This window comes from Podarcis tiliguerta (assembly GCF_965153285.1).
Source record: "Podarcis tiliguerta genome assembly, chromosome: 1".
Taxonomy (NCBI): Eukaryota; Metazoa; Chordata; class Lepidosauria; order Squamata; family Lacertidae; genus Podarcis; species Podarcis tiliguerta.
The window spans coordinates 7,335,772-7,363,332 of record NC_139534.1 but is presented as its reverse complement, the minus strand read 5'-3'; the positions used below and the strand labels follow the sequence as shown (position 1 = coordinate 7,363,332).

Genomic DNA, 27,561 nt, shown 5'->3' with positions numbered 1-27,561 from the left:
TTACACTTTCTGCTACTTCAGATTGCCTAACCACCAATGTTTGTACCATAGCAACAATCTGAATATCCTAAATTCCTGGTTTATGTCCATGACAAAAGCTAGAACTGGTCCTCTAGACTTACAGCCATGCTCCCTTTTTGTGTGTGCTTAGAACTGCCTTGAAAACAAAATGGCAAGCCATGTGATTTTAGTAGTAGTAACTAGCTGAATTTTACAGGGCAGGATGCAGAAATACCTGCCCATGGCCTAGTTTGCCCCTCTGCATTAAAAAGCCCACACTTGCAAGGATACAGTTTACTCAAGTACTTCACTTGCGCACTGTTACCAATCTATGGCAGATTTACTGGACCGAATGATCAAAACGTTCGGGTACCATTAATTCCCCACTTACCTAAATGCGGAAACAGATCAGCATCCAGCTGCTGTTTCTGAGTGCACAGTTTCACCAGTCTCTGTAGCCGGCTCATACAGGATGAGTGCGGAGAGAAGGCTGTGGCTTTCATAAGGATCCTGTCCACCCCGGGCGGGTCTGGGCCAGGAGCCCTAGTAGGGTGCAGGGGAGGCAGCGGTCTTTTGTTAGACAACTGCCTGGTTTGTGCTATATTGTACGTGGTGGGAGCCACTCCCTGCACTGGTAGGCTGGTGTTCTGAGGTTGAGGTGACTTGCAGACTAAGCCCTGCTGTAGCCCTGCTGGCTTTAGAGAAGTTGGTAATGGCGAGAGATGGGAGTGCTGTTGCTGCTGCTGCTGCTGCTGCGGCTGCTGCTGCTGCTGCAAAGGTGCAGGAAGAGGGCTAAAGTGCTCTTGGCGAACTTTCAGAATCTCTGTTTCTCTCTGGCGCTGCCGGTTCTGGGCTAATTTGCTCTGCAGCTTCTTCTTCACCGTTGCCCCTTTCTTGAGATCTTCATCTTCCTCGTTGAAAGCAAAGGGGTCTTCCAGTTCTGCTTCCAAGTAGTGGAGAGGAAGCCTGGCACCCGGTGGAGAGAGGGACATCCCGTCTAGTCCATTGGGCATCTTCAAGGCCAGCGGAGGAACTGTCAGGCTGAAGGCCACAGAATCCATCTGGTGCCGGACTTTTACCTCCTCGACGGGGTCATTCTTTTTCTTCCTCTCCTTTTTCGGTAAAAAGCCAAGTACCTGCAGGTGACTGTTGCAGTACCTTTGAGAAGCAAGACCATCAGACCATTATTTTCTCCTCGCCAGCTCTTAAGCATGGTGAAACTAGAATTCATGAGAAAGTAGCTTAAATGGCATAAATTTATTTCTTTTGTGAGAAACCTCAATGGAGAACGTTTAAATGAATATCTCATAGCCAATTATAAACTTTCAAAAATAAAGATATTATTTGAATTGCATATTACATTAGCTATATTATAACTATAGATACAATGTACTTCCAATTGAACTGCACATCAGAACGTTTGCAGAATTACAGTCTGCATTTCAATGGAGTCCATATATGGAAAAACTGTGACATAAAAGCACAGCAGATATCTTTCAAGGCGATCTCTTTTCTTACCCTAATAAAAATAACTGTGTTAGGTTCTACACGTTTCTGTGAAAAGCTTGCATCCCTAACACTTCAATCTTATGCTTGAAAAGGATGCAAAGCAGAAATTTTATTAGTAGCCCAAGTGAAAGAAAATGGTTTAACAAAGAACAAGAGTGGGTGGGTTTTTTTCTTTGAGAATTATGAAGTCAAAGAGCAAAGAGGGAATATGTTCTTTGGCTTGAGGCAAACAATTTTAAACCTGGAAATACAGTGGTACCTCACAAGACGAATGCCTCGGAAGACGAAAAACTCGCTAGACGAAAGAGTTTTTCGTTTTCTGAGCTGCTTCGCAAGACGGATTTCCCTATGGGCTTGCTTTGCAAGACGAAACGTCTTGCGCCTTTTTTTAAAAAAACCGCCAATGCATTCCTATGGGAAACCGTCAATACACATTGGTGCTTCGCAAGACGAAAAAACTCGTAGAACGAAAAAACTCGCAGAACGAATTAATTTCGTCTTGGGAGGCACCACTGTATTGGACTTGGGAACAGGAAGACCAGGGTTTAAATCCTCACTCAGGTATGAAACTCACTGGGTGTCTTTGGGCTACCCTCTTTCAGCCTAAGCTCCCACACACAGCTGTTGAGAAGATAAAAAGTGGATAACCTGTACACTCCAGCCAGCCTTGGGTGGAGAGTGGAACACTTAATGGTGAAACACATTAATATTAGGCAAGTATATTAGCTGTGCTGCTTTCAGAACCCACTAAAAACTTTTTTTGGTTAGTCAAGCATGCCCCCAAACATATTTTTAATATGTAATTTGTTGTGCATATTCCTTGAGAAAAATGCTGATTTTTATATATGCTTCAATACATTTTACGTCAATTTATTTTTAACATTTTATTTTATTGGTAGTTTAAATATACATTTTATATTGTTTTAAGTACACCACTTGGAGATTGGGGTCAATTAAGCGGTATATAAATCTTTTTGAATAAATGAACAGATTACACATTGCCTTCACCTCATTCCAATTTTCAGGAGAAGGTGCAATTTAAAGTTCAATATTAAAAACAGCTTAATACTGATGCTAACTGGGGACTTGCAGAATTCAGATTTCCCAGTTTCAGAATTTAGGGTTCTGGCTTGCAGATACAATTCATTTCTTTAATACTGTGTTTCTTTTGAATCCTTTTCAAAATCCTTTGAATCCTTATGAGTAGGCAGCCCCCGCTTCAATCACAAATCTTAAGGAAAAATAACTCTGAAGGGAAAAACACCGTCTTTTTATACACCTCTAGTTATGAATAAGTCCACAGTCTGCCTCTTTAAACTGATAGGCTTACGCTACTTTCTTCTTGCTGTCCTCCATTTTCCAATGTTGTGACATGATGCTTCACACCTAGTTAACTTCCTTTGCCTTCCCAAAACACGCATGTTAGAAAGTTATACACTTCATCTTGTCAGCCACAACAAAGCATTCCTACTGCCTATCGCATCAGCCGCCCCAGAAAAACTGGCAAATTATGCTAATTCAAAGCCCAAAGTATTCACTGCTAACGAAAGAATAATCTGAACAGAAAAATATAGCGGGGGGAAGATGACCTGGATGGTCGCCAGATTCTGTGTACAAATCTGTAGGCGCAGACCATCGCCCAACTCAAAATAGTCTGGCATGAAAATCCCCAAACTCGGTTCCATGGGTGACTCTGAGTCAACTCCCTGGGATAGTTTATTGTCGTACATTGTTTCTAAATTTATTGTTGTAAAAAGTAAAGGTAAAGGTACCCCTGCCCGTACGGGCCAGTCTTGCCAGACTCTAGGGTTGTGCGCTCATCTCACTCTAAAGGCCGGGAGCCAGCGCTGTCTGAAGACACTTCCGGGTCACGTGGCCAGCGTGACAAGCTGCATCTGGCGAGCCAGCGCAGCACACGGAACGCCGTTTACCTTCCCGCTGGTAAGCGGTCCCTATTTATCTACTTGCACCCGGGAGTGCTTTCGAACTGCTAGGTTGGCAGGCGCTGGGACCGAATGACGGGAGCGCACCCCGCCGCGGGGATTCGAACCGCTGACCTTTCGATCAGCAAGTCCTAGGTGCTGAGGCTTTAACCCACAGCGCCACCCGTGTACAATGTTTTAATTGTCTGTTTTAACCATATTTGCACATCAGTTTCTAATGTTGTGAGTGTCCTCTATTTCAGAGGCTTCTACTCTGCAGCCTCTTATAGTTGTTTTAACTGCGAGTCTTTTAGTTCTTATGCTCTTACAGTTTTAACTGCGTGTTTTTGTTTTTAGTTCTTATCTGTTTTAATTATCAGTTTTTACCCACCCATTATCCATGTTTAATCTTGTATTTTATTCAGATGTTTTATCCTACGCTTGTTTCTTTGTCCTTATTTGCTCTAACAATTATCGGTTTGAAAAAAGGAAACCTAACTGCTATTTTATTTATATGTTGTTGTTGTTGTTGTTGTTTTCTTTTTTATCCTGGTCTGTGACTGTAATAAAGTTCATTCATATAGCGGGGGGAGGGGGGCTGCTTTGGAACAGCATAGGAGGTGGCACAGAGGGCTTCTGGGTAAAAGAGGAAACAGTGAAAATCATTTCCTCCCATTTTATTCATGGGAACCTCCATGGGACCAGAGAGCACTTCCATCACTAGAGGGCCACACCTGGATACAACCCTAGGAAGGCAAGGCTGGAATTCTACTTGGAGCAAAATTCCTTCATTTTGACAACCTGCAATGTCATATTAGAAGAACTGCTGCCAGGTGTCTACAGAAACCACTGTGTGTTCAGCAGACAGCGTTTCTCCAGTGATTTCCGAAGTCACTTTTATTAATGCTGGCTCACTGTCAAAACTTGTGGTATGCAAATGGAACAACTGGGCAAATATTGCCTCAGTCTGCATAATTTATTCTGCTCCTATTCATGAGGGGCAATGAGATATGAAGAGCTGCGCTATAGTTTCACCCCATAGATACTCTACATCAGGCACCCCCAAACTCGGCCCTCCAGATGTTTTGGGACTACAACTCCCATCATCCCTGACCACTGGGCCTGTTAGCTAGGGATGATGGGAGTTGTAGTCCCAAAACATCTGGAGGGCCGAGTTTGGGGTGCCTGCCCTACAGAGAGGCCCTGTTTTTAAAGATCGGGTAATATCCAAGCACTTCAAAGAACACCTAATTCTCTCTTCTACACAACTAGTGGATATGTGGTATTTGCCCACTTTCGCATCCAGCACACCAAACACTGAAGTGCCCTGATCTAGTTGTCTTAGCAACAAGGGACATATTCCTTTCCATCCTCCTTAGCAAGAACTATATGGTCAATTGCCCTCAGTGACGTTGCCACGTAAACACATCTGATTACGGCACAGCATGACACTATCAAATTGGCACGTGATCCCTGATTGGCTGGGATCATAGGATGAAGGATAATTTAGGGGGTGGATTTCAACATGTATGTACAGGGTCTGCACATGCAATGGGACTCCCTTTCCCCCTTATTCCCCAGCGCATCCCTTAAAACTATTCTGGGTTTTTCTCAATGCTCCAAAGATTGGGGGGAGGGAGAGAGGGGGAAAGTCTCACTGTGAGAGTGGACCTTATTCTGCACACACAACAACTTACCGTATTTTTCGCTCTATAAGACGCACCAGACCACAAGACGCACCTAGTTTTTGGAGGAGGAAAACAAGAAAAAAAATATTCTGGATCTCAGAAGCCAGAACAACAAGAGGGATTGCTTAGCAGCGAAAGCAGCAATCCCTCTTGCTGTTCTGGCTTCTGGGATAGCTGCGCAGCCTGCATTCGCTCCATAAGACGCACACACATTTCCCCTTACTTTTTAGGAGGGAAAAAGTGAGTCTTATAGAGCAAAAAATACGGTAATTATACGCCACCCAAAGTGATAAAATGAGGCAGTGAGATCCAAGTGGTCTCCCATTCAAACTGTTGACCAGATGTTGACCTGGGAAACTTCTATCATGTGCTTCCAAACCATGCTTCAGGCCACCACTGAGATTGCCGCTGCTGTTTTCAAAACTGTGCTCCCATTACTTACCTACGGTCCTCAGATTTGGGGATGGGGTTGGTGCAGCGTTGGCTATTGTACTTGGCCACATATTCACATTGCTTGAAGGGAGCAGTCTTGTCCTCCAGAACGTGCCTGATACAGAAGGCGTAGCCGTTAAGTCGTCTCTGCTTGCACAGTTTGGGGCTGTACGAGCACAACGGCTTATTGTCCACCTCAGAAAAGTGTATGTGTTTGCCTTCATACATCACGTGACTCTTTTCCTTGTGAACATCAGCTGAAACAAGACCCCACCACCCCCAAAACGACAAAAGTTAAAAACGAGTTTCAAAGTCAAAGAAGAAGGTAAAAGTTTTGGTTCTAAATCTATCTGAAGAGGACCAGTTACCCAATTTTAAATCTTCTCTACCATGTCAATGTCAGCAAAGAGCCCCGCAGACACCACGATCCCGGAATGATGACGAGTCAATATGAAGGAGATTGTCTAAGAGGAATAACACAAGAGAAATTGTGTTAATGAAAACGTATGAAACGGCTCACAGAGCGCAAATGAATCAGTTTGATCTCCCCAGAAAAATCATCAGCTGGAACACCAACTTAACAATTTGAATGCGAAATACTCTTCGCACAGGGTTATCTCTAAGGATATTATCTCCATTTCCTGAAGAATTTGCTGTGATGAATTCTACCAGCAACTTATGGGAAAGCGTTCACTGATGTCCTCCCGTCTAGGTACACTGCAAGTTTTAGAACTGTTTTAGCTACAGCCACTTTAGCGCCAAATCATGGCAGCAAGCTGGCATCATATGCAAAATGGGGGTAAGCAAATCCCAACACCCTTTCCCAAAACTTCTGGAAAAGCAATGTAAAATTAGCAAAGATATATCATAACTGTGACAATCTATGTTGGAAATGTAAAGAAAAGGAAGGAACCTTTTATCATATGTGGTGGACCTGTCCCAAGGTGAAAAACTTCTGGGAAAAGATTTATAATGAATTGAAAAAAATGTTGAAATATACATTTATAAAGAAACCAGAGCCCTTTCTTCTTGGAATAACAGGTTTGGAATTGCCCAAGAAAGATGTTAAATTATTTTTGCATGCCACAACTGCTGCTCGTATTTTGTTAGCTAAAAAGTGGAAAACCCAAGAATTACCAACGATAGAAGAATGGCAGGTGAAGATGATGGATTTTTCGGAGCTAGCCGACCTAACCAGAAGAGTCCGCGACCAGAAGGAGGAGAAGTATCAGGAAGATTGGATTAAATTTAATGATTATTTAGTTAAATATGTTAAGTTAAATTAACTGAAAACAGCTTGCAGATACTTAATTGGCTTAGGATTTTATTTAAGTTAAGTGATGAATTAATATGTTTAATTTCATAATGTGAAGAACTAAGGAAGTTAATGTTTAAGTTAAATTTTATAAGAACTGTGATTTGGAAAACCGTTAAAAGGACATGCAATGAAATTCAACCAAGCGGAAGCGAGGAAGTCACTTAACAATGTTAATAAGTGTAATTTTTAATAAGGCTATGATTTATGTTTGTTTGTCTTATGTGTTTGTTTGTTTATAATGTTGTGAAAACTAATAAAAAAAATTAGAAAAACAGAAAGGAAAAGCAACATTGAGAGAGCAATATGGAGCAGACTGACACTAGGTAAAGGCAGGGGCGCTAAATACTTTCCCCACCCATCGCTTCTCAGCTTTAAATCTCCCCTTCAGCTGAATTTCCACCTTCAGAGATCAAAACATGAGTCTATGCTTGACATTATATTCAAATTGTTGCTTTTTAAGGTATTGGTGCAAAACCCAACTATCTATCATTACAAGTGAGCAAAAGAACTTGGCATGAATTTTAGATGGTTGTCACCAATGGAAGCGAAGGCACAGAAAAAACTCAATATGGAGGCCAAATGACCGAAATATTGGGAAATTCTGGAACAGGATGGAGACAGAATAAAATTGCAGAGCTTTGAAAAATTGAAAAACAAAGTGTGAGATTGGCTCCATTATTACCAAATAATGGAGGCATACAATTTGGACAAAAAAGTTGGTTTCCAGGTGGAAAAATCAAAATTGGAAACACAATTGTTAGATCCAAAGATTAAGAATTTGTCAAGAATGTATAGCTTGCTGTTGAAATGGAACACTCAGGATGAAATGGTGAAATCAGCTATGATTAAATGGGCACAAAATGTTGGACATAACATAATGATGGCTGACTGGGAACAGTTATGGACCACAGGTATGAAATTCACGGCATGTAATGCCCTAAGAGAAAATTTAATGAAAATGATTTATAGGTGGTACATGACACCAGTCAAGCTTGAAAAAATTTATCATTTGCCCGACAATAAATGCTGGAAATGTGAGCAAAAGAACTTGGCATGAATTTTAGACTGATAGCAAAACGTGCATCCTGAGGTACAGTTAAGCTCCTATTTTACACTTAAATAATAATCTGATTTCCACACAAAACATGCAGCTGGTGACATTCCTTTTGCAAATCAGCAGCTCGGAGGTTCATAAGAGATTTAAATTATAGTCACAAATCGACAAACACCTTGCTCCAAATATGTCAGCAATATGTCACCAAATACTCAGCAATGTCTATGGTGGCTTGGCCATGTCCACAGAATGGAAGATGGCATGATCCCCAAGGTTAAGTTCCTTGGGGAGCTGGCTTCAATCAGCTGGCCCGTTGGCAGACCGACTGTGTTACAAAAATGTCTGCAAACATGACATGAAAGCCGACAACATTAACACCGCCGCGTGGGAATCCCTTGCAGATGACCGCAACACCTAGAGACCATCTGTCAGGTCATGTATCCACAGCAGTTACCAGAGGAGCAATGACAGCTGGGAGGAGCGCAGAACGAAGAAATGCAACAAAACATGTCTCTCCCACATCGGGCTCTACAGCCACAGCAGGCGCTGTAATTCTGATGGTTTGACTTCACCCCCAAAGATGCACTCTTCCATTATCTCTTGAGACAGGCGGATGCCAACCAACCAACCCCACTTGCCCAACCAGGCTTCCTGCCTCCCAGACAGGGTTTGAAATTAGCAGGGTGCCAGGCGCACTTTGCGCCTAAAGATTCTCCATTCGCGAGCACCTCCAAAAGTCTGGGTGCCATTTTTTGTGCCTGGCTGACACTCAAGGATTACTGAAATGTGTGTGCTTTGAAGCCTTCAAGTATATGTTAAAGATAGACAATATGTTAAGGCGTTTAACAATAGAGAGTAGAGTGTTTTGAACACTGAAGTATGGTGCCAATATTTTTACTGTAAACACCAAATTACACTTATGTATTAACAATTTCTGCTAAAAATGTGAGAGTAACAATGTGACTCTTATGTGAATTGCGTATTAGTTCATGCTTATCAAAATAATAAATAAAAAGTGTTGCCGACCCCCCCCCCCATGGCAACTAGACATTCTGTTTTGGTCCCACAACCCAGGTCCCAAGATCCCAGCCGGGACCATATAACACCAGTCCTGAGAGATCTGCATTGGCTCCCAGTACATTTCCGAGCACAATTCAAAGTGTTGGTGCTGACCTTTAAAGCCCTAAACGGCCTCAGTCCTGTATACCTGAAGGAGCATCTCCACCTCCATTGTTCTGCCCGGACACCGAGATCCAGCTCCGAGGGCCTTCTGGCAGTTCCCTCATTGCGAGAAGTGAGGTTACAAGGGAAACAGACAGAAGGCCTTCTCGGTAGTGGCTCCCACCCTATGGAACGCCCTCCCATCAGATGTCAAGGAAATAAGCAGCTGTCCTATTTTTAAAAGAAATCTGAAGGCAGCCCTGTTTAGGGAAGTTTTTAATATTTAATGCTGTATTGTTTTTAACACTCAATTGGGAGCCGCCCAGAGTGGCTGGGGAAACTCAGGCAGATGGATAGGGTATAAATTTATTATTATTATTATTATTATTATTATTATTATTATTATTATTATGCTCCTAGCTTTTTTTATCCCAGTTTCTAACACTGCATTCAGATGCTCTCGGTTTCTGACCCATCCACATACATGGAGTTGAAAGAATGCTTCCCTCAACCTGCTGCCATCTCATGTGTCCCCTTCTACCTTCCTTCACTGCTACTCTCTCACATGTCAGAAAAGGGAAGAAGGGTCAGACATCCTCTTATTTCTGAATAGTAAACAAGCAGAGAATTGTTTGGGATAGTTCGGAAAACTGCTCGCACTTTGTCACCAGGGGACATCAAAGCCTCCCTCTCGACTCCTGGCTTATGCAGCGTTAAAGGTAAAGGTAAAGGGACCCCTGACCATTAGGTCCAGTCGTGACTGACTCAAGGGTTGCGGAGCTCATCTCGCTTTATTGGCCGAAGGAACCGGCGTACAGCTTCCGGGTCATGTGGACAGCATGACTAAGCCGCTTCTGGCGAACCAGAGCAGCACACGGAAACGCCGTTTACCTTCCCGCTGGAGCGGTACCTATTTATCTACTTGCACTTCATGCTTTCGAACTGCTAGGTTGGCAGGAGCAGGGACCGAGCAATGGGAGCTCACCCCGTCGCAGGGATTCGAAACGCCGACCTTCTGATCGGCAGGGTCCAAACTGGAGACTGGACAAGTAAACTGTGTAGGGGTGGTCTGGAGCAAAATCTGGAAGGGGAACTCTGGTCCACTGTTGCCAAGTAAATGACACATGTTCCCTAGTCTCACAGCATGTGGGAGGCAGCATTTAAAGGCTACTGATCAGCCAGGCCACGTAGGATTCCTTCAGAGGATGCAAGGAATAAAGAAAGCTCAGGGGTGGCTTTTAAAAAATAAACTCCTCGTCTTGATGTCAGCAGCGAGTGCCCTGGAAAAAATCCTGCACACCTTTCTGAGTCGCGTGGAATGGCCTTAAGTGAGCAGGGCTGGGTAACTAAGAAAGGAAGAAGTCAAGCTGGTTGGCAGCAGCTGCAAGAAGTGGAGGAAGGGGGTGCAGGTGTGCTGTCAAGCTTCCCAAAGGATGGAAAGCAAAGCCCCAAGAGCCTTGGTGTAGTTTTGCTACAAGCCAACTCAACTGCAGACAGCGGAACAACACGGAAGAATGTAAGCCTCTGTGCCAGCACAGGGATCACCTCTGCTCTCATGCAGGGGCACAGCAAATTCCTGGTGCCATTCTCACAGGATGGTACTTGTATACTGATACTCAAAGTTATGTTTAAGAATACAAGGAACCAACGCATAGTTTTTGATATGATTTAGGAAGCTTGATGGCAACACAGTCTGATTTCCATAGTGGATGCCCTCTTATTTCCCAACCATACAAGGCTACCTTTCTGATCTGGTAGCCCATGGTTCTTTCTAATGATTGTTTCACCGTGTGCCATGGCTAACCGTGACAATTTGGCACCCGCTCACCTATATTTTAGGGGTTGAATATAGTTTACGCTGGGACGCGGGTGGCACTGTGGGTAAAAGCCTCAGCGCCTAGGGCTTGCCGATCGAAAGGTCGGTGGTTCGAATCCCCGCGGCGGGGTGCGCTCCCGTTGCTCGGTCCCAGCGCCTGCCAACCTAGCAGTTCGAAAGCATGTCAAAGTGCAAGTAGATAAATAGGGACCGCTTAATAGCGGGAAGGTAAACGGCGTTTCCGTGTGCTGCGCTGGCTCGCCAGATGCAGCTTGTCACGCTGGCCACGTGATCCGGAAGTGTCTGCGGACAGCGCTGGCTCCCGGCCTATTGAGTGAGATGGGCGCACAACCCTAGAGTCTGTCAAGACTGGCCCGTACGGGCAGGGGTACCTTTACCTTTACCTTTATAGTTTACGCTGCAAAATAATATTGCAATTAGCAATGATTCAAGAATCCAAATTATGAGAGCATTTATTCCACAAACATTTTAAAAGATTCAGTAGTATAGATACAGCAAATCCAAGCAGCAACCAGATCTTACTTCAGTGTGTGTGGTTCCTTAAAATACAGTGGTACCTCAGGTTAAGTACTTAATTCGTTCCGGAGGTCCGTACTTAACCTGAAACTGTTCTTTAACCTGAAGCACCACTTTAGCTCATGGGGCCTCCTGCTGCCACCGCGCTGCCGGAGCACGATTTCTGTTCTCATCCTGAAGCAATGTTCTTAACCTGAAGCACTATTTCTGGGTTAGCGGAGACTGTAACCTAAAGCGTATGTAACCTGAAGCGTACGTAACCCGAGGTACCACTGTATAGCACTTTGTAGGCCACTGTTTTACTTGAAGATGACAGTGGGCTGTTAACATTTTGGAAGGATTTGATGTTTTATATGGACAATAAACATTCAAATCAAACAAAAATCTTTGTCAAGAGAGTCTGGGAGGATAGATAGAAGGGCAATTGCCAAAGTGGGGAGACCAGGCCTGCTTTTCAAAACCCTATCCCTACAAATTAAAACTTTGTTTCCAGGTCTTGAAAAGGTGAGGGGAAAAACTTGCCTCCTTCGCAAACAATATTCCTGGGTGGGTTTGGGTTTTTTTTTGCTGGGGGAGGTGTTGGAAACAAATTGCATCTCCTCCACAACTCTTAGAACTGTCTTCAGAAGAGAAAGGCAGAACATTGTGGTCTACCTCCATTGTGGTCTACCTGTCAGTGGTGGCTGTGGACAGGTAACACCAGGGGTAGAAAGCAGGATTCCTCTCACTTCAACACCGCCTGCAAGTGCAATGACTTACATTCCCCCAATATAAACGAAGAGCATGCAGGAAAAAGTGATACGATGCACCTGAAGGGATAGGAGTCAAAACTCTGTGACCGCAGCAGCCAATTGACAGACACATTCTGACCGGGTTCTGTTGCTTGGTCACGCAGGGGTGCTATGAGCTGGTTTTCATATGAACAGATGCTGAGCATTGTTCCTTGATTTAAAGGCCAGAAAGAATATTTTTACTCCTCAATTCATACCTTTTTTTATTTTTACAAATTATGACAAACAAGATTAGACTAGCTTGTGAGTTCTGGGAGTCATGGTTCCATGGCAGATTTTTTTTTGGATCAATTCGTTATTAGCAATTTATTAAGACTTTCAATCGTACAAAAAGTGTGAACAAAAACTAGGTTATTCCTGCATATAACTGAATCCCATCTCTCTCCTCACCCTCATGCTCATCCTCTGTATGTATAGTAGGAGGGGTTGACTGAATGTGCTCAGGCATGGAAAGGAACAAATTAAACAAGATAAAACCTTTTTAAAGAGAAGGATAGTACAGTGGTGCCTCGCAAGACGAAAAGAATCCGTTCCGCGAGTCTCTTCGTCTAGCGGTTTTGTCGTCTCGCGAAGCAACCCTATTAGCGGATTAGCGCTATTAGCGGTTTAGTGGCTATTAGCGGCTATTAAAGGCTTAAGGGATTAGCGGATTAGCTGCTAAAAGGCTATTAGCAGCTTAGTGCCTTAGAAAAAGGGGGTGGGGAGCGAAAAAAAATCGCAGGAACTCGCAGGACATTTTCGTCTTGCGAAGCAAGCCCATAGAGAAATTCGTCCTGCGAAGCACATTGAAAAACGGAAAACCCTTTCGTCTAGCGGGTTTTCCATCTTGCAAGGCATTCGTCTTGCGGGGCACCACTGTACATAAAAAAAAGCTGCTTCTCTCCTCAGCTGCTATTCAGCTCAAAGTAATTGTCCTATACTTCTGTAAACCGGTCTTCATTCCCCCTTCACATCCATGCCACTCACTCCTGAGTGCCAATGGGAGCAAGTTTTGTACCTAACAATCCAACTCTGGCGGCTCCTTTGAGTCCTGGACCAATTGCTTCACCACCAAAGTTGCTCTGCAGACACACACTTGCCATGTTCAGTCGCAATGCTGACCATAAGCCATGTGTGCACACTGCTCTATCAGTCCCTGTTTTGCCCCTCCCTTCCTAGAGCTGGGAGGCAAACCACAAAGTGCCCGGTTTAGCATTAACATCCAAGCCAGCACTTGTGGTTTGTTTCTCCAAAGCAAACTTGCTTAGGCATTAACTGACGTCTGACCAGATGATTAGCAGCAAGGGACAATCCTGCATCATATGGTGCAGTCATGCCCTAAAGTATCACAGCAACAATATTTTGAAAACATCTACAAACTAACAGGACTTAAATGTTGTGTGTGTGTTTATGTATGGGGTAGTACCTCTGGTGGGAGGGGCATGTTGTGCTCCTTCTGGGGTGGTTTGGTCCCCACCCTGCACTCAGCTCTCACTTGTGGCTCCTGTCAGCATGCAGACACATCCTGGGAACAGCTTCGACTGACTAAACCAAGTGAGGGGAGCCAACGGGTCTCAAACCCTTGGTGAGCTAGGGACTTCGCCTGCATGCAAAGACAGACTCCAGCAGATTGAGTGGGCAAGACCAACAGTGGGTCCAATGGTCAAGAAGGCGGTTTCTGCATGTGCTATACAATGGTACCTCGGGTTAAGTACAGTGGTGCCCCGCAAGACGAATGCCTCGCAAGACGGAAAACCCGCTAGACGAAAGGGTTTTCCGTTTTGGAGGTGCTTCGCAAAACGAATTTCCTATGGGCTTGCTTTGCAAGACGAAAATGTCTTGCGAGTTGCTGCGATTTTTTTTCGCTCCCCACCCCCTTTTTCTAAGGCACTAACCTGCTAATAGCCTTTTAGCAGCTAATCCGCTAATCCCTTAAGCCTTTAATAGCCGCTAATAGCCGCTAAACCGCTAATAGCGCTAATCCGCTAATGGGGTTGCTTCGCAAGACGAAAAAACCGCAAGACGAAGAGACTCACGGAACGGATTCTTTTCGTCTTGCGAGGCACCACTGTACTTAATTCGTTCCGGAGGTCCGTACTTAACCTGAAACTGTTCTTAACCTGAAGCACCACTTTAGCTAATGGGGCCTCCTGCTGCTGCCGCTGCGCCGCCGGAGCCCGATTTCTGTTCTCATCCTGAAGCAAAGTTCTTAACCTGAAGCACTATTTCTGGCTTAGTGGAGTGTGTAACCTGAAGTGTATGCAACCTGAAGCATATGTAACCCGAGGTACCACTGTAGAGGGAAGTGAGGGGCAGATGGAGCTCATCAACTTGGAAAGGTAACCCATCTAGAAGGAACACGGATCCAAACCTCTGCTGCCTTGCAGGATATCTTTAGAATAAAAGATTAAGGAGTAATCTCTACACAACTGCAGAGTGGAGTCCCTAAGATGGTTGGACGGCACCTTGCACACCACCTTCCGGCAACTCTTGGAGCCAAGCTGGTTCCAAACGTATTGCTCCGTGTTCCTTTGGACAACATAAACGAGGCCAAGAGGGGTGTCTAGCTGTCTGGTCAGCCCAGGACCTCCATACAAACTGCCCAGACTTGTTGCCCTGGGGAGGTCACTTTGATGCTGCTAACACAGTGGTTTGACTTCACCCCCCAGAGGAGTACTCTCCTGTCTTTCAAGACAAATGGATGCCAACAACTCTCTTCTCTCTACACACACATACACTTGCCTAAGGCTGTTGTCTTACAGCTTGCTTGACTACCAAGAAACGGCAACTTGAACTACAATGCAATTGGCATCTGAGAGCTTTTGGCCATCATAGTAGCGTTAAATGGCCATGCTGGTGACCAGCCAAGGTAAGCTGCAGAGGGACAGTCATGGCAGCCCAGAGCAACTCCTCAGCAATAATCCTGTCCTTTAGTACTCTTCCCAAACACTGCTTCTTTCCAACATAGTTCAACTTACTTTTTAACCTATATGTGTCTCTATATCCAAGAATTGTGTGCACAGGCATCTACTACAATCTCCACCCACCCAACCCCCCAAAATTCGGAGCTCATATAGAATCTTACTACAGTGGTACCTCGGGTTCAGAACTTAATTCGTTCCGGAGGTCCGTTCTTAACCTGAAACTGTTCTTAACCTGAGGTACCACTTTAGCTAATGGGGCCTCCCGCTGCCGCCGTGCAATTTCTGTTCTCATCCAGAAGCAAAGTTCTTAACCCGAGGTACTATTTCTTGTTTAGCGGAGTCTGTAACCTGAAGCATCTGTAACCTGAAGCGTCTGTAACCCGAGGTACCACTGTATATGGAAGGAAGCAAGGCAGGTCCATGGAAGAATCTTTTATCCTTCTGTGGTAGGAGCATTTCTAGTGGTAATCCCTGCTGCAAATGGTGGTAATTTCTAGTGGTAATCCTCACCATAGATCAAGAGAGTTAGTAAACTATTGCAGCTCTGAAAAAGATCTGAATACATTCCAAAGCCTCCACAACTGTCATGTGTGACAGATCATTGCGCGACCGAGAAATTCAGTCGCAGTACATCTAACCAATTGAGATCTAGCTTATGCTACATTTCTGACAGCATGATCCTAACCGTGGACCCATCTGCACAATACAATTAATGCAGTATCATATCACTTTCAACAGTCATTCCTTCCCTCAAAGAATCCTGGGAACTGTAGCATGTTAAGGCGGCAAAGAGCTTTAGGAAACCTCTATTCCCTTACAGACCTACAATTTCAGAGTGGTTTAACAATCGCTCACCCCAGAAAACTCTGGGAATTATAGCTCTGTATGGGAAATAGGGGGTCTCCCAATCAGTGTTAGAAACTCAGGTATATAAGTTTATTACCAAATGGCACTACAACAGAATGTCTAGGTACCTTTTTTGCAATGGTATATATGTATGTATGTAGGTATGTATGTATTCTTTTCATTTCATTTCTATAAAGGTAAAGGTAAAGGTACCCCTGCCCGTACGGGCCAGTCTTGACAGACTCTAGGGTTGTGCGCCCATCTCACTCAAAGAGGCCAAGGGCCAGCGCTGTCCGAAGACACTTCCGGGTCACGTGGCCAGCGTGACATCGCTGCTCTGGCGAGCCAGAGCCGTACACGGAAACGCTGTTTACCTTCCCGCTAGTAAGCGGTCCCTATTTATCTACTTGCACGCAGGGGTGCTTTCGAACTGCTAGGTTGGCAGGCGCTGGGACCGAACAGCGGGAGCGCACCCCGCCGCGGGGATTCGAACCGCCGACCTTTCGATCGGCAAGCCCTAGGCACTGAGGCTTTAACCCACAGCGCCACCCGCGTCCCTATCATTTCTATACTGCTTTATATTTTTAAAAAAATATCAAACCAGTGTACAACATATTAAAACATCAAATAAATAAATCCTGAACAAAACAAACAAATTCAAGCTTCAAAGAAATTATTTGAGAGCCTTCTCTAAGAGACAGTTTGCCTTCCCCATATTTATTTACCTACTTAATTTGTAGAGCTGCCCCATAGCAGAAGTACTGTGCTCTAGGAAGTCATTGTGGTGTAGTGGTTAAGAGTGTTGAACTAGGACCTGGGAGATCAGGGTTCAAATCCCCACTCATTCACAAAGCTTACTGGACGACCTTGGGCCATTCACAACCTCCTACTCTGCCTTGCAGGGTCATTGTAGGGATTAACTAAGGAGGGAGGTGAACGTGTACTCCTTAGAGAAAAAGGTGGAAAATTGATGCAATAAATAAGATCTTCTGCTTACCTGCTTAAGAAAGCTGGAGGGGCCAGCCAGGTGGAGATGTCAGTCGCCAACCTTGCATCCAGACATCTCCACCTGGTTGCAACTGGGGTTGCGGTCAGTCACAAAACGCACCTGGCGCCTGGGAAATCTTGAACACTATATAAGCATCCTCCCAGTAGTGATGTATGGAAGTGAGAGCTGGACCATAAAGAAGGCTGGTCGCCGAAGAATTGATGCTTTTGAATTAAGGTGCTGGAGGACTGCAAGAAGATCAAACCTATCCAATCTGAAGGAAATCAGCCCTGAGGGCTCACTGGAAGGACAGATCGTGAAGCTGAGGCTCCAATACTTTGGCCACCTCATGAGAAGAGAAGACTCCCTGGAAAAGACCCTGATGTTGGGAAAGATGGAGGGCACAAGGAGAAGGGGACGACAGAGGACGAGATGGTTGGACAGTGTTCTCAAAGCTACCAGCATGAGTTTGACCAAACTGCGGGAGGCAATGGAAGACAGGAGTGCCTGGTGTGCTCTGGTCCAGGGGGTCATGAAGAGTTGGACACGACTAAACGACTAAACAACAACATATCAGCATCCTTAACAAACTAAACTTCCCAGGGTTCTTTGGGGGAAGCCATGACTGTTTATAAAGTGGTATGATACTGCTTTAAATGCATAGTGCAGATGGAGCCCATGCTTACTAAGAAGATCCACTGAATTCAATGGTGCTTCCCTACTATTTGCTTAGAACTGCAATCTTTGTTTTCAAGGTGCTAGTTACCAAGACAGAAACCCCTTCTACATCATATTCTAGAGGTGATGTGGGGAACTTTCTCAACCCAAGGGCCACAGTTCCTTCGCTGAAAACTTCCAAGGGCCACACACCTAAACATTTGGGGTGAGAAGTAGAGCCAGTGAGGGGTGTGCCCTGGGAAGCATTTAAGGGCCAAATAGAGATGTTCAGAGGGACACGGGTGGAGCTGTGGGTTAAACCACTGAGCCTAGGACTTGCCCATCAGAAGGTTGGCGATTCAAATCCCCGCAATGGGGTGAGCTCCCGTTGCTTGGTCCCTGCTCCTGCCAACCTAGCAGTTCGAAAGCACATCAAAGTGCAAGTACATAAATAGGTACCGCTCTGGCAGAAAGGTAAACGGTGTTTCCGTGCGCTGCTCTGGTTTGCCAGAAGCGGCTTAGTCATGCTGGCCACATGACCCGGAAGCTGTACGCCGGGCCTCCCTCGGCCAATAAAGTGAGATGAGCGCCACAACCCCAGAGTCGGTCACGACTGGACCTAATGGTCAGGGGTCCCTTTACCTTTACTAGAGATGTCAAGAAGGCTGCATTCGGCCCCAGACATTCCCCACTGATTTCTAGAGATTTATACTGAAATCACATGATAGCGTCAGATATTAATAATGACCTGCTGCTGAGCGTTTTATATCCCATCAGCCATGGCCTATACACAGCATCCCCAATCCCTTTGCCCAGGGTTTCTGCTGAAATCTTCCATGGCAGAAGCTAACTCATGTGAATTAATGGTTAGCCTTTCCTTGGTTTGCTATGTTTCAGGAGGGATCACCTAGGAGCCAATACTGGTGAAACACAAAGCCCTTTGAGCCACCACATTTCTCTCCTCCATGGGCCTTGGGATCATGGCGAATCGAGTCCAATCTTATGGACATTGACAGCACTATCCTATGGAATTTTTATTCCAAAGTAAACCCAGTGCGTTCAAGGGGGCTTGCTCCCAGGTACGTGCAGAGGACTGTACCCCTAATGTGAAAACAAGTTCCCCTGAAAGTCGTTGCAACTTACTTCCACGTCCTGCATTTAGGATCAGAGTGAAAGTGACTCATATCGCCTTGCTCTCAGTATTAACACCCACATATCAGAAAGATGTTAATTTAGTCCCAGCAGCATTTTTCTCATTATCATCAGTAATTCTATATTTGAACACTTCGAGCCACTTTTTAAAAAATCTCCAGAAGCTAGATGTGACAAAACTGCTCCCATTCTGTCTTTCTAAAACCGATACAGTTTTAGAATCTGAAGACAGGGTAGGTTGGTGGAACCAAAATATTCAGTACTAAAGGGGGGGGGGAGCATGTGCTACCTCACTGAGAGATCTGTCAGATAACCCTTATTTTAGAGTTCCTTCCCTCAAGCCCCCCGCCCGCCCAGGAAATATGATAATACTCATTACTCTGAAATATTGTATTTATGTACCACTTTACAGAATGAAACCTTCAACTTTAGATTGTCTCTCATTTTAAAATTGTAGTTCTCTCTGCTTTGGAAGAGTAACTACCACTTACTAAGTCATAACATTTCTCAGTGCACATACACCCATGTGGTGAGATTTTTAACACCTCCTGATTGTCGGGATGTCTGATTGAATGTGGATAGTAAAGGTTATCTGCTCCATGCGGACAGGTGGCAAAAGCAACTGGCTATGTGGTAGTTATTTGCCAATCATGGAAATTAACTACTTTAAAACAGTCAACTGTATTCAACCCACATTTTGCAATTATTTAAGATGTACTGGCATTCATGAAAAGCTAGCTTTAATTCTGTTGAAATCAGTAAGACAGGCAGAGCAATTATTTGGAGGCATGCAAAAAGGTAACTTAGGTAAAGGTAAAAAGTAAAGGACCCCTGGACGGTTAAGTCCAGTCAAAGGCAACTATGAGGTGCGGGGCTCATCTCGCTTTTCTGGCTGAGGGAGCCCGAATTTGGCCACAGACAGCTTTTCCGGGTCATGTGGCCAGCATGACTAAACCACTTCTAGCACAACAGGACACCGTGGCAGAAGCCAAAGTGCACGGAAACGCTGTTTACCTTCCCACCACAGTAGTACCTATTTATCTACTTGCACTGGCGTGCTTTCAAACCGCTAGGTTGGCAGGAGCTGGGACAGAGCAACAGGAGCTCACCCTGTTGCGGGGATTCGAACCGCCAACCTTCTGATCTGCAAGTCCAAGAGGCTCAGTGGTTTAGACCACAGCGTCATCTGCTAACTAGGGCCCCCTAGTCAGCACCCTGTGCTGTATTTGGGGTAAGGAAGGGTCTTAACATTAGGTAGTTGTGTTTTAAATAGTAATGTTCATATTTGTATAACTTTTTTTTTGCATTTCCACCCTAAGCTACTTATTTAAAAGTAAAATTTACTTATTTTAATGGAGTAAGAGTCCAGTATGAGGGGAGGGATTTAAAAGGTAGTTCCTATGAAGATAAGGCCATGTTCAATTTTACCAAAGCTAAGTGCAACTACTGAAATACACTTAAGAAACGGTTGCTGGTGGTGATGTTAAAATTGTAAGCTCCTTGGAACAAGAAACTGTCCTCTTATACTTTGGAAAGCACTATGCAGTTTGATGGTTCTATTTAAATAATGAATCAGAAGCCAAGCACATGGTGACTTTTTTAAGAATGTGTAGACTGGGCCTCAGCCTTGAAGCACAGACAAAACGGCTTTAACAAAACACCACCAAATAATGCATAGGTTTATAGTGTCATAGGTTGCAGTTTTGGTCCATCATTCTACAGAGTGACAAAGTTGTTGTTATCTCACCCAGCATAACAGCACTCTTGAGCGTTGGGAAGTCCATTCAAGGTACAGTTCTGTAATGCATTTATAACAGAATGCTTGCATGAGTGCTTTGCAGAACAGACACTTGAAGCCACACTCTTTGCCAGAACTAAAACGAAAATGTCCCACCAATCATCTAAGAATAATGGGAAATTGCCTATATAGGTACTGTATTCCATTTGGAATCTCAGAAAAGCTCACCTGAAACATCTGATTTCAATTCCCCCATGCAATGGAGCTTCTATTCTGCATACAAAACAAGGACAGAGATCCAAAAACATACTTTGAGTGCAGCCAAAACCTTAAACGCGAGCACTGTTTTGTTTTTAAACCTTTCAATTTCTGTGAATGGCAGGTCCCAATGGCAAGTCCCAAACTGCATTCTAAACTCCTTTCAGTTTCAGAAACTGTTTTGACATGTGGCTTGAAGAGGCACACCATGAGAAACACAAATCCAAAGCTCCCTTCACGGATACATGGAACTAGATTCACAGCTCTTGCAATCCTAGCCAAAAGATCACCTGGAGATGGAGGAAGTGAATGTACTATTAAGCATCCAAGCCCAAGTTAACTTTTTGCAACATTGGCCTAGGAATCTGGCCATTGCAGACCTCTGCATTGATACAGTCCAGCCTCAAGGACTTGAGTTTATGCCTACACACAATTATCTTAATCTAGGCACATTTCTGAACGGACATTCCCGAAACTCGTCTCTTCTGCAACAACTTTCTCCTGAAGATTTTACGCTCAAACACGGACCATAGAAACAATATAGCAACCATTTACAGAATGCTATCTGTGTCCTTGTATACTGTGTTTATGGCCTAACACACCCCCAAGACCCTGGCTTGGGTAGTAAATTGTTTCCAGGCTACGAACGGCCAGAAACGACGAGGCTAGCCTTTACAATTCCAACCCATTCACAAAAATCCAGGGTTTCATACACAAACCCAGCATGCCTTTGCAAGGCTGGGCTCCCTCTCTGACAGCACCTACGAAAGTACTAAAGTGGTAAGATCTGGTAGCCCTGGCCAAACGGACTGCAGAAGTAAGAAGCTGGGCGACAGTACCCTCCACCCACCGACCTCCCACTCCCCTGGAACAAATCTTAAAACTAACCAAGGTTGTTTCTAGGCTTTTCCCTTTCTTTCTTTCTAGTGGGACCTTGCAACCTCTGCAGCATGATGATGCCCTTCCTCGACTTGCGAGCCTTTAACCCTTCGCCAGCTACCCCGCCAGCACCACGGAAAAGTTCCCGCTGCCCCATAACCATTTAAAATCAGGATGAACGTTCATACTTGGGGGGCAGGAGGAGGAAAAGGTGGGCTTGCAAAGCAGCGTTTGGAAAAGGGGGAAACGCTTCTCTCTCTCCCCCCCCCCTCCAGCCACCTCTTTCCCAATGCAATTCAGGAGGGAGCGCCAAAATGTTCTTGCACTCATTTCAGGTCGCATTAAAACCCAAAGCATAGGACGAGGAAGGAAAAGGGTCCGAGGTGGTGCTGGAGGGGGGCTCGGCGATGTCCAAAAAGCAAAACTTTAAAAGGCCGGTGGCGTCGGAGGAGGCGGGGGGGGGGAGATCCCGGCGGACGCGCTTCCCCGGGACCCCCCCCCACTCCCCCAGGTCTAAAGGGGGCGAAGCGCACCCCCAAACTCGGGAGTGAAACCGTAGTGGGAAATAATAACAAATAACCCGCTTCCCCCCCTCTCTCGCCACCCCCCCTCCGCCACCATCGCGCCCCGGAGTCTCTGCTCCGCGGTCCGCCGGCCTCCCGCCGCCTAACCCCCGCCCGGGCTTCGGAGCTCCCTGGCCCAAGCGCCTTCCCCGCCCGCCACCTTCCGAAACCCCCTCTCGGAGGCCTGAGCCCGGCGCCCGGGGCCTGTCCGGCGCTAGGCCGGGCCCCGTCGCGGGGGGCGGGGAGCCGCTAGGCCACAAGGCCCGTCTCTCTCCCGCCTCGGCCGGGCTCCCCTCGCTCCATCCACCGGCGCCCCTTTCCCTTGGTTCCCAGACGGGCCCGGCCACACGCGGGTCCCGGAACCCCCCCTCCGTTTCCACCCACCCCCCCCCCTTTCGAAACCCGCGCGGCCCGGCTCTCCCACGCGCATCCCCGGCCTCGCGTAGCCCACCCGGCGGCTGTCCCCTCGCGCGCGGCGCCGCCTGCCGCCCTAGGCGAGCCCGGGGATGCAGGCCGGGCCTGGCTTACCTTTCCAGCTGGCCTCTTTTTTTTTTTCCTCCTCCCTCCTCTTCTCGGCTCTCTCGTCTCTCCCCCCTTTTTCTCCCCCTCTGTTGGGCTGGCAGAGCAGAGTTTCCTCCCCAGCGGAGGGAGCGGGGAAATGGGTCTCGGAGCTTGCTTGAAGCGCTGAGGAAGCTTTCGCTGCTTGGTTTGCTGCTGCCCCCCTGGCTCTGAGGAGAAAGATCCCTGCTTTTTTCTTTTTCTTTTTTTCTTTTTAGAACGGGAGCTCTTTATTATGAGGATGATTTAAATAAAATAAAATTAATTTTTTTTAAAAAAAAAGCAAAATAATAAAACAAACAAACGCTTACGAAAGTGCTCGGAGAGGGTAGGTGATTATGAAGTTGGGGGTGGAGGTGGCGGCGGGGGGGGGGTGGAAATTCCCTGAATATATTCTCCAGCAAAGAAGGCAGGGCTGCTGGGGCTGCTCTCGAGAAAGGAGGAAAAAAAGAGAGCTTTGCAGCCCTCCTACAGCACCACTACAGGCACTGAGAGGACATAACACCAGAGAGAGAGAGAGAGGCTCCTCGGGCCGGCCAAAACGACAACTTCCCTACCATCTTGGGAGGGTCGCAGGACAGAGAGAGATAGAGAGGAAAGAGGTCAGGACCAGGGGGAAGAAGGATGGGGTGCTCGGGGTCCCCCTTCTTTTTTGGGGGGGTGCGTGGAGAAAATGCAACATTTTGCAAAGGCTCGAGCAATGCAACGTTTTGGAAAGGCGAGGCCAAATATCGCCGGGGTGGTGGGTTCCCCTCCGAAGCTCAGGGGGGGGAGTAAAAAGGGGTGGGCAGCGTTTTAAGGTTTTGTTTCTCCCCCCTCCCTTTATTTTTTATGAATTTGTGTGTTTTAAATTTAAAAAAAGCAGGGGCAGGTGCATCGCCATCTTCTCCTCCATCCTTCTCCATCGCATCTCGGAAGTTTGGGACGCCCCAGGAGGTTCTGCAAAGGTAAGTCCCAAAAAGGGGCGCACGGTGGGGTTTTTTGAGGGGGTGTAGAAAGGGATATTTTCCTCCATGGAGGTGAAGCAAAAAAAAAAAAAGGATCGGGCTCCAGGTGAGGGGGAAGATAGGTCGGAGAAGATTAAATATGTACTCAAGTGCAACTTTAAAAAATAAACAAAAGTAAAAACTGCTCTTTTTTTTGTTCATAGCAGTTTTGTTTCCCCCTCAGGTTGCACTGGGATCAATAACTTACAAAAAGAGAAAAGGTCTTTTATTATATTTTCGGTGGGTGTGTTGTTGTTGTTTTGCAGGTGCTTGTGCGCTTATATAAATTTTATTTAATCTGATTTATGGTGTTGTGCCTGAAGTTTGAGCCACTAGTTCTAATGTCTTTCTCATAGTTAGCTTCCTGAACTTAACAGAGGCTGCTTTTCCTCATAAACCAAATTGAGGATGGTTGTCTGTGGTAAGAATGTGTGTGCAAGATGTAACATTGCAAAATACTCTTATATCGTTCATTTCGACTTAATCTTTATAGGTCGAAGTGCTGCAGAAGCACTTCAGACTGTTTCCAGAGATTTCTAGTACACAGTTGCTGATTTTGTCACTTTTTAAAAAAGTGCTGCTGATTTAGCTGAAAACCACGTGGTACATGCAATGGCAACAGTGCAGTGGTTTTAAACTGGCATTTGCTGCAAGCTCGTCTATCCGGTATTCTTTTTTCACCAACTCAGCATTGACTTAATGTTTCAGAATTTCTCAGATGAACTATGATTATAGATGCTAGATTTTTAAAATACGCCTTTTTTTTAAAGCACTGAATAGGACACCTAAGATATTTGAAATTACTTCACATTAATTCTCATGAAGCTTTCTTTGTGTCTCAGTATTCAGAGAAAGAAGCCACTATTCTGCAAACCTGGATTTTTCTCCTGGAGCAGAAATCTTTTCCCTCCAAATTTGGCAGTATTATGCGTTACTGCTGAATATTCTTGTCAAAGGAACTGACAAACGTCCCTTCAGTTCTGCATGTTTGCCAGGAGTACTATTCCTTTCCTTGATAGTTTTTGTCCATTTGAGGGGAAATTCTCTTACTCCTTAATAGGATTATAGTGTCTCTCAGGCAGCACTGGATTATTCTAACTTCATATAAGGTCAGAACTTGTGGCCAGGCAACAAATATCTGGGGACAGACTTAACTTTTGGAAGCTTTTGTATTTTCTGTATTCGGATCCATTAAATACAAACTGGATCTTTCAAATCATCTTTTTATTCTTTAAACTCGAAATTTGCCAAACACTCACTAACTTATGTTTAACAAAATCTACCATCTGCAGTATTCTTTGTCTGCTGTATATAGGCAGTCATCTTCATTGGTTGTATGTGATCTGCAAAATGCTGCCTGTGATGTGGCTCTTGGTAATATAATGTTCAGTAATTCTTAGATGTTCCAGGTCCACTATTTGTTAGTACCCTCTGTTGAATGCGAACAATGTAAACATAAGGATAGTTGAAACAGTGATGTAACCAATTTTTAAAAATAATTTTATTGTTATATTATTAAACTTTCTAGCCAAGACAGTTAACATCAAACGTCTCTCATTTAAATTGGAACCAGTGAGGACGGTGAGTGTCTGGAGGCAGTCAGAGGATGAATGGTGGCTAATGGATTGAGGTTGAATCCTGACAAGACAGAAGTCCTGTTTTTGGGGGGACAGGGTAAGCATGGGGGGGGATTCCCTGGTCCTGAATGGGGAAACTGCCCTGAAGAACCAGGTGCACAGCCTGGGGGGTCATTTTGGACTCACAGCTATCCATGGAGGCACAAGTTAATTCTGTATCCAGGGCAGCTGTCTGCCAGCTCCGTCTGGTACACAGGATGAGACCCTACTTGCCTATGCTCTGCCTCACCAGAGTGGTACATCTGCTGGTGATCTCTTGCTTGGACTACTGCAATGTGCTCTACATGGGGATACCTTTGAGGGTGACTTGGAAACTACAACTAATCCAGAATGTGGCAGCTAGATTGGTGACAGGGAGTAGCAGTTGGGATCACACAACACAGGTCCTAAAGGATCTACACTGGCTGCCAGTACATTTCCAAGCACAATTCAAAGTGTTGGTGCTGACCTCTGAAGCCCTAAATGGCCTCAGCCCTGTATACTTGAAGGAGCATCTCCACCCCTATCATTCAGCCCAGACACTGAGATCTAGCTCTGTGAGAAGTGAAGTTACAGGGAACCAGGCAGAGGGCCTTCTCGGTGGTGGCACCCACCTTGTGGAACACCCTCCCATCAGATGTCAAGGAGATAAAGAACTATATGGCTTTTAGAAGACATCTGAAGGCAGCCCTTTATAGGGAAGATTTTAATGTTTGATGTTTTATGATACTTTTATATTTGTTGGAAGCAGCAAGCCAGTCAGATGGGCTGGGTACAAATAATAAAATTATTGTTATTATTAAATAGTCAGCTCTGTGAAACTCAATGAACCTTATTTCTGAGGAGAGATGTTTATAGGATGTCACTGTAAAAACTGGGTGGAAATCAATGTTGTGCTTACAAATGTTCTGTCTACACAAGCCTTGCAGCTTGCTAGACAGAATTATTCCCCTTTTGTTGTTTGGGAGGTTGTCAGTTTTGTGGGGCGGGGGTGTTGTTGTCAGGAAACCCCACTGCACAAAGTGTAAAGAATCCCACTCATTGTGCAACTTACAGTTCTTGTTCCAAAGCATTTACTTGACTAGATTATTAGACAAACAGAATTGAAGTCTTCTTGTGCTTATAAGATCTTTTTTATTGTTGTTTTGCATTCTGATGGATTTGGTTTTTTCTTATTTTATTGTTAAGATGCCACTGTAGACAGGAACAACATGAGAACTGGAAACAAATGGATAAATTAAATGAGAAATGGAGAGGCTTCAATTAGCTGTTGTTCATACTGGTTTGTTATATTGCATTTGTACTCCTAGTTGTTCAGAGCAACAGTCAGTCAGTTTCCCACACCGTCCGCAGCCAGACTTACAGCCACTTCATAGTAAGAGTAACAAAGTGCTTCAGAACATTCTTCTGGCCCACTTGTAATATTTGCAATCTAACTAATGAAGATGTTGGATGCCTAAATTATGGTGCAACAGAGATTTTTTCCTTTTCCTCATATTTCCTCCTTTAAACTCAGGCTTATGCCTATTATCTAGACTTAGTGGTTACATTGTGAGTGAGAGCCTGCAAGTACCACTCTGCATCCTAGCATGGGCACAGGTGCCCATTTTCATAATCATGCAATACTCTGTAGATAAGATTAAAAGGAATTCCTATACATGAGCAATGTCTACGTAGCATTTTGTTCATAGTAGCCCTCTGATGCTGTTATTAATTCATTTGTTCCCCACCCTAAGGTTCCAGGGCGGGTTACAACATGTTATACGCCTTATGGAGATTAGAAGGGGTAATAAGACTGCTACTACAAATGTGGGGAACAGGGAGGATTCTACTTTCTATAATGAAAATGGATGAAATAAGTTGTATAATTGGGGTGGTAGGGAACTCTCTCTTACAGTACTTAAGGACCACCTTCATATTTTTTAAAAGTGTACCAGTAGCACATGATGGGATATAGGAAGCACATTGGGATAATTTCAGAACCTGGGCTGGCTGTAGCTGCTTCAACATACTTGTTATTGCTGCTTTTTTGAAAAACAGCTTAAATTTATGTTGGCTTGTCAAGAGGCAAGATAAGAGGTAAACCAGTCCTTTTAGAAGCTGGTGAACTAAGCCAACCCTTCCTGGCTGCCTATTGACAGCACCGGTTTACATTGCCTACAAAGGAACATACATCCCCCACAAAAGGA

The 27,561-nt window shown here is 45.0% G+C and overlaps 1 protein-coding gene and 1 long non-coding RNA gene across 4 annotated transcripts in view; one reads left to right on the top strand and one right to left on the bottom strand.

Annotated features, from left to right (window-relative positions):
* Nucleotides 1–23,146, bottom strand: part of INO80D (INO80 complex subunit D) — a 54,707-nt gene extending 31,561 nt beyond the window's left edge. The window contains exons 1-4 of one of the 3 annotated variants that reach the window (XM_083401123.1): nt 22,741–23,146; nt 5,920–6,015; nt 5,562–5,808; nt 392–1,158 (exon numbers count right to left, since the gene is read on the bottom strand). In XM_083401123.1, the coding sequence (XP_083257249.1) occupies nt 392–1,158; nt 5,562–5,779 (985 nt within the window). In that variant the 5' untranslated portion in view covers nt 5,780–5,808; nt 5,920–6,015; nt 22,741–23,146. Of the gene's footprint in view, nt 1–391; nt 1,159–5,561; nt 5,809–5,919; nt 7,378–7,917; nt 8,111–22,740 lie in introns of those variants that run through there. The other 2 variants (XM_083401125.1, XM_083401124.1) reach the window with 2 other exon arrangements.
* Nucleotides 20,747–26,176, top strand: LOC310659631. The gene is made up of 3 exons (XR_014502886.1): nt 20,747–21,860; nt 23,636–23,717; nt 25,285–26,176. It is a non-coding gene; the product is annotated as an uncharacterized lncRNA (long non-coding RNA).
* The last annotated feature ends 1,385 nt before the right edge of the window (nt 26,177–27,561 follow it).